The sequence below is a fragment of the Gavia stellata genome, chromosome 10 (assembly GCF_030936135.1).
Source record: "Gavia stellata isolate bGavSte3 chromosome 10, bGavSte3.hap2, whole genome shotgun sequence".
In the NCBI taxonomy this organism is placed as follows: Eukaryota; Metazoa; Chordata; class Aves; order Gaviiformes; family Gaviidae; genus Gavia; species Gavia stellata.
The window spans coordinates 25,580,252-25,590,377 of NC_082603.1; the positions used below are offsets into that span (position 1 = coordinate 25,580,252).

At 38.2% G+C, this 10,126-nt stretch overlaps 1 protein-coding gene across 1 annotated transcript in view; it reads right to left on the reverse strand.

Moving 5' to 3' along the window:
• Nucleotides 1–5,062, reverse strand: part of TESK2 (testis associated actin remodelling kinase 2) — a 73,657-nt gene extending 68,595 nt beyond the window's left edge. Inside the window, exon 1 of the mRNA XM_059822051.1 lies at nucleotides 4,841–5,062. Coding sequence (XP_059678034.1) covers nucleotides 4,841–5,062 — 222 coding nt within the window. The remainder of the gene's footprint in view (nucleotides 1–4,840) is intronic.
• Between the last annotated feature and the right edge of the window lie 5,064 nt (nucleotides 5,063–10,126).

The window sequence follows — 10,126 nt, forward strand, 5'->3', positions numbered from 1 at the left end:
TAAATAAATACAAGAAACAGGATCTTAGCCTCAGGCACAAGGTATGTATTTAAACAGGCAGACCTCCCCTGAGCAGTCAGCACTTTTGAAACTCAGAGCACATAATTTTGACCGTACAAAATAAAGACTAACAACCAATTGATGATTTGAGGACCATCATTCCCGGATATTCAAATAGCAGGCCTTACAGCATAAGCACTTACAGCATGAATATCCTCAGGATACCGACCCATTTGCACCCACCACCCCTCTTGTTAAGTCAACCAAAAGCACGTTGCCCTCTCTTTGTATTCAGACTTGGCCTTGCACCGGGATAGCACTGGTTTCATAGGCTGTGGAGTCCACACATCACAGAACAGCACTGACATTTCCAGCATTTGTTTTTCAGGGGTATCCATGTTATATCAGCACTAAGATTCATCTTATCTTGTTTTTCATATGGCTTTGATGCATCTTACAAGACATTTTCATAAATAAGCCAGACAAATGTGATCTAGAAGGAACGACTGTAAAGTAGCAATGTAAAACCATAATCAAAGGAGTAGCTAGTGGTTCACAGGTAAACTGGTAAGATAATCAAGTAGGGCTCTGGAGAAATCTGCCTGAAGTCAAACCAGGGAGTAAAGGAGGGCCAAGCACGTCTGAGACAGGGTTAGAATTCAAAGTGATCTTGAAAAACTAAGAAATGCTTGAAGGGGAGCAACACAAAAAAACCCACAACCCAAAACCACAAACAAACAAAAAAAAGGCATTTAACCCAGTAGGGATTAATCGGTAGAATTTGCTTCACAAGTGCAAAAACAGGAAAACTGTGTTGCCAGAAGTTCTGCAGAAAGGATCTCAAGTTATAGGGGATCATAAACCGAGTGCTTAGTGCTTGGTGCTTTCAGTAGGTATGCTGAAACGGGAGAGCTGATTTTAATTTCAAAATTTTTCCTTGGAGGCACCCATGCTCAGGTGCTTAGTATTTCAGCTCTAAAAGGTAGTTTATGTTGCATTATGTCTTACACGTCTTATCATAGGCTCGTCTTTGCCCACCCACCATTAAACAAGTATTTCATTAACTGATTTTTTAAGGTGTTATGCACCTTTTCCACTACTTACATGAATAACCTTCCCAGATGTATGCTTAAGATACAAACTATACTGACATATTGCTTAGAACATTTCGAAAGATGGGATTTTTTTCTCTGATGACTAATTTCAAATAGTAAATCTCTTGACTCCTACAAGTCTAAAAACACAGTTCGAGGTGGTCAAGACTGTGGCCTTGTTTACTTGAGTTCTGTCTTCAAATTCGATCTCTGCCTGTCCCAAAGATAATCTTTGGAAGGAACATAGAGCCAACAAGAACACCTGAAGGAATTTTCTAGCAACTTGAATATTTAGTACTGGCTTTGAACCTGAAGGTATGTTTGAACAGAAGAAGATCCTGGACTTTAGTCTGACTGCTATTCCAATACAGACATATTTTATAATGAATAGTATCTATTTCCTAATATGGTATTTAGTTTCAGTACGATGCTTATCTCCCTGACAATTACTTACAGCTCCATCAGTCCTTACTGGTCTTCCCCGCTAGGAATTTAAATGTTTGGGATCATGGCTGGGCATTGTTTGTTTACATAAAATTGAGTTAGGCAAAGACTGTTTACGAGCAAACCTCAGTGTTCTGCACATGCCGTTGAAAATTAGAACAGGCAGTAGTCAGTCAATTACTTCAAACCAGACTGCTAATAGCTTGACAAAGTTCAGTTTTTCTAAACTGATTTATATAATATTTAGTATCCGGGTGAATGTGAATTTGAATTGTTATAGTGATGGCTAACAAAATCAAAATGCTAGTTTAATACTTTATGCTGAGTAAACCAGAAAGTTTAATTTGTGTGTGAATAAAGGTGTGCTAGAAATGCTAAGATAATTTATAGTACGTATGACCATTAATATATACATCTAAGCTGCAATGTACTCCTATTCCCACATTAAGAGAAGGCAATTTCTATCCACTGTGATAGACTATGTTTAAAACAGAGTTTCCAAAGAAAAGGATGGAGGGGAAGAAATCACTGAAAACAATCGTCAGTTACATAGCAAACAAAAATCCCAAACCCTCAAAACAGTCCAAGCATTCTTTGCTAAATCACTTGAGTGAACCCAATGTATGATACTCACAAAACAATAGACAAATACATAACTGAAAAAGCCCGGGTGACATGTGGTTTTTTTTGAGACACCTTTGCTAAATTAAAGGGAAGGCTTCATTGCTCTTGTAAAGTTATTTACGCAGTAAGTCTAGAACTATCCTGGATTTTTGTCAAGTTCAATCATTTAGCTGGGAGCCTGCAGATCAGACTGAACTTCAACTGTGTCAAACCATGAGGCTTTCCTTCCTGGAAGCACATCAAGGTTCTTGTATGAAATCTGATCATCAGCACAGTAGGATTAATGACAAGAGGTGCTCAGGCTGATAAACTAGCAGAACAGAAACCTGTTTAAATGAATATGGAACTGTATCTAAGATAAGGTCATAATGCATTCTCACCCCTTTGTGCCAAAACTGAAGAGAGACCTTGTTTGAAACTAATGTGAAAGAAAAGGCTTTATCACTCATTGTCTCCCTGCAGAAGGTCTGTCATTGTTTCTGGGAAAACAGACACTAGATACTCGGACTACTACCATCGCTCTCTGAGTAATACCACTGATTGCAGACTGACACTCTGTGATGTCTAGGTTAGCTTAAAGGGGGAAATGACAGGGAAGGTTTTTAAAGAGTTAGCAGACTTATGTATGCACAGGAAGGTAAATCAGGTATCAAGGATTTCTCTCAGTCAACGTAAGTTCTCAAGCAGACGTTTACCTCTATACGCCACTACCTGACTAAACCAAGTGCTCTCTTAGAATAAGATATTCTTAATAAATCAATTACTATGAATGCTGGAAATTTACCTTTACTTTTAGCCACTTTTTTCGCCCCACCTACTTTTGTTTCCTAACCATCAATAATACTGTACCTTTCTGCTGGATATGCAAGCACCTTGCCTCAGGGCACTTCATGATGTTCCTCACCAGTGCATGGTAGAATATTATAGCTATTTCACCCACCAAGTCTGTTCACACAAAGTATGTAGCTATTCGACTACAAAACTTTTTGAAGTCCAAACATAAATATGATTGGCAATACCACTATAGGATAAATTCATAATCTAAGCACTCGAGTATGCAAGCACTAAAGAGGGCAAAATCCTGAATTTACAGAATAGGAAAAGACACAATATCTAATCCGCAGCACTGAGATAAAGCTAAGACAAAACTACTCCAAAACATGAATTCTGAAATGCACACAAACAAACCAAGGTCTGTTATTCCCCAGTTACTTAGAGATGACCCAAGTCTACTGGTACCCTTATACACTTCATAGCAGCTTCGCCATAAAAAGCTGTAAAGATGAGTTTTAAAGTTCTCTGTGCCACTGGAAATCAGTTCATTCCACATTAAGAAATGTCTGCCTATAAAGACAGTTCCTACAAAATGCATCACAGAAAGTTTTCAAAACAGGAAAATAAGAAGAAAAACAAATAAACAAAAAAGCAAACAACCCCCCCCCCTTGTTTTCAACTGGTATACAAGCTCGCTTTATAAAGAGCTGATGTGTACCAAGTCTCCTACACACCCCAAATAAAATTCTTCATGTCTGCCCATTTGAAAGAATTAAAAAATTGTGTTAGTGGGAATATATCTAGCTGAACAGAAAAAGTTCTGTGGAGTGACTTGCCTTTGCAAAAAGGAGAGGTATATATGGAAATCTGACTGCCTCTGGGTATTAAAGCAACATAAAAATAATTTTCATTTTCTAATTCACATAGCTATTCACAGCAATAAAGCTGGATAAGATGTTTTTTGGTTTAACTTCTTAAAGAAAAGACCACATGAAGTGTCATGGAATAGACATAATATATTGTGAGATAAAGTTTTCTGGCTTTTCACTGAAATGGAAATAATTTGGAGGGTGACTTAATTTAAAGTCAGGAACTGGGACAAGGAAACAATTACTTTTGCAATGCCTGGAAATCAACTCAATGTCCTATACTTCTAAGATAAATCTTACCAGAACAGTCGGAACAGCAGACATATCACCAGCACTATAAAACTGGGGTTGCCTGTATAGTTTCACAAACTGCTTTACAAAGATCTTATACACTTCCCAGATTCATAGCAGCAAGTCACTGACAACATCAGATTTTCTCATTCATACTATTTACTTCAAACCAATCTCTGATTATTTGAGTTAGATGCATGGCATAACAAGCAGCAATGGAAACAAAGAGCAACTAATTGCATTGTAACTTCAGTGCAATAAATTTTGTGGTTTCAAATTCAGAAATCATGTGTAGATCTCCTAACACATATGCATCTAGTGTTGGGAGGCAAAGACTACCAAAGGAATGAGTACAATCCTACAAAACTAATAATCTAGCTAAATTAAAGACATTCACACTTACATATGAGAGAACCAATAGCCATTGGGTGTTTAATACACTACATGAATGCAAAAATACATGGCAGAGACCAAAAGATAAACCAGTTTTTTTTTAGCTTTTACTGTTTCTCCCAAAAAGCCTCTGCAACTCCCCAAATAAATTACAAGTGATAAAAAACAGCTGGAAGAGTGACAGGAAATATTTGGGACTTGAAAGTTCTTCATTACTCACTCATCCTGAGTAAAGCAAATACAAGAACAAAGTTCACTTCAGTGAAAAGTACTTCTGATGATACTCTCATACATTCTCAGCACCAAACATGAAGCAATCAACATGAAGAGAGGAAAGAACTAAACACACACCTTGAACACCTCAGAGAAGAAACCAGAGCCAATTTTCTCACATGTGAAGTCATCAAGACGAGTAAGTCTGGAAAAGGCACTTATCAGGGCTCTGTATGAAGAGGTACAAACTCTTCCTATCTGGGATGCAGCCCCTTCTCCTCCAGCGGCACCATCAAAGTCTTCAGCGCGCTCGAAGCGTGGTGGAAAACCTGCTATTGAATTCCGCTTGCTTCGGTCCATTTTGAAAACAGGGGTTTATTTTGCTAAGGGAGGACTTCTCACATCTTAGGTAATTTGCTGTCTTCTCTACTCTTGTTGAATCCTAAAATACAAGAAATTGAGATTACCACTATTGTAAAGATATCTAATAAGTCTGATAGGACTCCAACACAGCTTACACCAGTTTATGGCAATAAGAAAAAAGAGCAGAAGATATCCAAGTAGGTGCACAATAAAACAAAGGAAAAAAAAAACCACATCAGCATCATCAGTAAAGATAGACAAGCTAAAGGCCTTTTCCTTTAGATTCGTGGAAATACCCTATGCTCTGGCTATTACGAGATGAATAGGTCTGGAACTCAAAATTTAACTGGGAACAACTTTAATTCCCTCCCCACCCCCCTTCTTTTCTAGTTAAGTTCTGGTTGCTAAAGCAATCAGCTAAGCAGAAGGAAACCCACAAAATGTAACATTCTGTTCTACTACAGTAGCAGTTGGGTGACCAATCCACTGCTATTGCAAGAAACCATTTCACACTAGGGACTGAACAAAGGATCCCTAACTATAAAAAACAAATCAACTTTCAGTTGACATAAGAAAAATTATTAGCTGTCAATAACAGCAGCTGGAGCACCAAAACCTTTGTTTTTAAAGCTTCCACCTATGAGTATTCCAAGACCAATTCCTTAACTGGTAGGAACACAGTTTACATCCACTAAAGATCTGCCCCCCCCCCCCCCCCCCCTTTACAGATTTATAAAAACATCAACAACCCTGCTACAAAAACAAAGTATTTCTATATGAAACTGCCAGAACAATTCTCCCCACAAACACACTTTTTAGAGCTATATTAATTTCAGTTCAACTGAAAACACAGGAAATAAGCTGCATTTGCCAAGTAGGAGAAAAGAAAAAAAAAAAGGGGGGGGGGGGGGAACCAACAGTAAAGGATTTTTTATTTTTAAGAGCATGATTAAGTAATCAGGATGACTCTGGAACCCATCAAATTCAGCTTGGACTGGCAAACCTGACAGGTGGCCTACTTTTTTTTTTCGTTAAACCTTAGACTCAGGAGGTTATTCATCTTTTCCACACTTAACTGTTCATCTGCAGCAATTTGGTGAGCCCCTACAAAACCTGAACAAAGTGAGCAGTCACAAAGAAGATAGATTTCCCTCTTCCCCGTGCCCCCCCCCCCCCCCCCCGCCAAGGGTGAATGAAAAACCGGAGGGAGGGGAAGGAAACAATAAAATAAAAAAAAAAAAGGTGGACAAAATAATCACGAAGCAGGGAGCAGGCCAGGCAATTATACTTCTATTTACACAGATGTACAGAACCTGAACAATACACTAAATTTGAAGAGCATCTCAAAAACAGAGGCACACCAGCTGTCCTCTGAATATACAGCAGTGCTGCTATACCCATGTTTTGTATGCAGCGTATCTTTCAGAGATGCTCTGTGCCAACACATCAGAAAAACACATAGTCCTTCCCTGCCTTCAGAAGTAAGCTCAGTTGAACTGCATGGAATTAATTTGAGGTTGTCCTCTCAAAAAAAGAGAAAAAACCCTGTATTTTACAAGGACGTTTATTTCAAACATCTTAACACTTACGTCTCTAAACGGGAGTCGGGGGAAGGTGGGTATAAGAGAGTCTTACCAGGGCCTGATTAAGAAAATCAAATCTCTATGAAATCCCACGTCATGGTATTCCTACAGACTTTTATATGCAGACTCCCACATGCATGAGCTTACTGCACTTTTCAGATGATAGTACTACATAGTCTAATGTTATGGTGTGGCCGATTGCCACACAGAAGATCAGGATCCAATTTCTGACCTCATATTCTTGCCTCATGAGCCTTGAGGGTCTGGAAACGATACGGAAGCACCATGGGAAGATAAAGCCTTGTATACCTCCCCAGCTGAGAAAAATAGCCCAGAGAACCTCCTCACTATAGAGGAGATGCCCAGGAATTTCCAAGACACACGTAAATAATCTGAAAGGAACAAACTAACATTTGGTTACTTTTCAAGGAGATAAAGAATTAACTGTCTGTGGAAGGAGAGTAGATAGGAAACCATGGTGTTAACAATTCCTTTTCTGGAACAGGAGATGCAAGTATCTTTGGAGACTGACCAGAAAACCTGCTGTAATTGAAGAAATAATGTTTTAGAATTTATTTGCATCAGAGTAGTGCTCACATGCACTAGACACTTTCCAAGGAAGAGAGCAAGCACTTGCCCCAGAAACACACAGTCTGACACTCCAGTATCATGGTAACACCGTATGAAGTGGACTTGGAGCTTGTAGACACCCCTGCTAAATCTAGTGAAACAACACATCCTCACCGCAGCCCAGCAAACTAAAGGAACTTGTAAATTAGGACTATAAATTTAAGTTCTCAGTCAAAGAAAGACATATGCAAAAACAAAATAGAGAAGATTGCTGTTGTCGTAACTAGAGGAAGATACCAAGTTAGGTAAGTGATCTTAAACAGGAAGAAAAGCCTAACTCTGTCTTAAGTATCCAGATACCATTAACAAAAATCAGGTCTCAACATAAGTCTCTCAATCTATTTAAAAAAAAACAAACCACCAAACCATCCTCACACATACACATCCTTTTGACTGAAATCACATGGTGAACTTTGCAGAACTCTATACAAATCCCACAATGAAAGAAGAGATTCAAAGTACTTCACACAACATAAACCCCAAAAGGTTTTGCCATCTGGATTCCCAAGTAACCCATTCCTTCATTTTTGCCTGCTAGAGTTTGTCTTCTTTCCAGACAGCTACACAAAATCCTTGGAAATTATTAGGATAGAGCCCCATTTGTCTAGCTTTCTGCCCAGGATTGCATATGTAGAATTAGAGGAAAATTTCAAATGGGCACAATTCCAAGTGGGCCTCCTGTCATTTTGGCCAATTACACTAATGATCACATTCTCAATGAAATCAACCAAGGTTTAATTGACTGTCAAGTCAGTCTGAGGTACTTTAATTTACTACCTTGTACGGTTAATTAAAGTGCAGTGAACAGAATCCAAGACTATCCTGCAAATCCTGCGACCAACCAAAAGGCTGTTGGGTGTTTTTCTTCATATTAAAGTTCAGCTTAAAAACTCCTAAGCTATGCTCCACAGCCTGTTAAAAAAGACACTAAACACTCTAAAAACCATTTCCCAATAATTTCTCAGCTTTCAGACCAATTTTTCTGACATCCTTATACAAGAAAAACGCACCCCACTCCGCCAAGACAAAAATCATTTAGAAATACACCTCTCAAAACACATACCTGCCCTACTCATCCATTTATTACATTACCGAAAAACACAATTTCAGAATGTTTCATGCCCTACCACATTTTAATTTCTTGGTTTAAAAAAACAAACCTTGAAGAAAAAAAATTATCATGTTAATATTATATTAAGATCAATTTCTCCACTGCATGAATGCATTGATTTTTTAATTGTAGAAATTACTATAAATACAAGTACTGTCAGCATTTATTTGGTTAATTAGACATTTGGCTTTCAAAACCAATGCCTAAGCCTGCAAATATTTAACGATGGAAACCCCACAACAGCACATGAAGTTATACCCCACACATCAATGTAAAACTAACAGTTGACATATATTAGCCAGTATTTAACATTTTATACTTCATAGACATAAAAATGGGTAAGGCTTCTCAACTTTAGCAGCATCTCTTTAATGCCTCAGGGTATAAAACAAGATCCTTCCAAAACACATTTCAATTCATTACTAAGACTTTTTCTGTCTCCAGTATCTTTATAACACGTGAATATTTGCACTCAAATGTCAAACTCACAATTTCCTAAAAGATGGCCTTAACAACAACAACCATTTTTAGACACTGTCGCTAGGCATTCAGCCTGGAAAGCAATAAATCTGGTGGACGCATGTTATTAATTTGAAAAGGTTTTCTGAAGAACAAGATGCCAAAGCTTCGACATAAGTCATTTGCCAAGAGTTAACTATTTAAACTCACAGTCTGATGTTGCTTCAAGACTCAGCACTACAAAAACACAAAGGAATTATGCCAGCAAGTGTCACTCAACAAAATAATAGGGGGGGGGGGGGGGGGGGAGAGAATTCACTGTAGTAATATGCACATTTCAAAAAAGCTTCAAAGAAAAGTGAAGAACAAAATCTTCCAAAGACTGAATTGACTTTGAGGTCATTAGCCTGGAGAAAAAAAAAGTTTCGGAATGAAACACAAGAAATCAAACTAAACAGGTAAAGGGAACCAGGCATTCCAGTTTTCTTCTCAACCGCTGCCCTCTGCTTTCCTAGCAGAGGAAAGTTCCTTGGTTTGTCCATAACTTAGCTTCTTGTCTTTGGGAGAAAGATAATATCAAATATTTACTGAAAAGGCAGCTCCAAGCACCAGAGCTTGCACTGTGTTTGACCCAGCTCATCCTGAAGCCGAAGTCTTTTTGACTACTTTTATGGGATTAAGTTTTAGGGTCCAGTTTAAAGTCTTAATTACGACATTACATTCGAACGTGAAATCCCAACATTTTCTATTTTCATTTAGGTAACATTTTGCTTTTATTTCATCTCCCCTGTAGGGAATAATTCCTAGCTCTAGCCAGTACTGTCATAGCATAAGCTTCCCACAACTAGGGCTGACATTTCTCAGAAGAGACCTGCATTACTATACCACTCCAGAAACTGGAAGTCTGCTAAACTGCATCATGGTTTTATAATGCAAACAAACCTCCACAAGAGGCTAAGCTGAAACAAACAGCTCATTTATTTTGTGACTGTAGCCAAGCCTGAAACCAGTAAGAGAAACTAGCCATTAACTTACTGCAGAGCTCAGGATTCAGGGCCAAGGTTGTACTTTAAAAATATTTGCATGAAGCATAGGCATAAATTCTGGCACATATTTAGAAGGCAAATATAACTTGGGGGGAGGGGGAGATTAAAAATCCACAAACAAACAGAAAACCACTTGATCCTTATGCCTGTAGTATAATTGCCAACAGTTTCTAGGGTCCAATTATAATACAAAACTAAACCTCTACAGAAGGACCTTACAAAAATCCGTTCA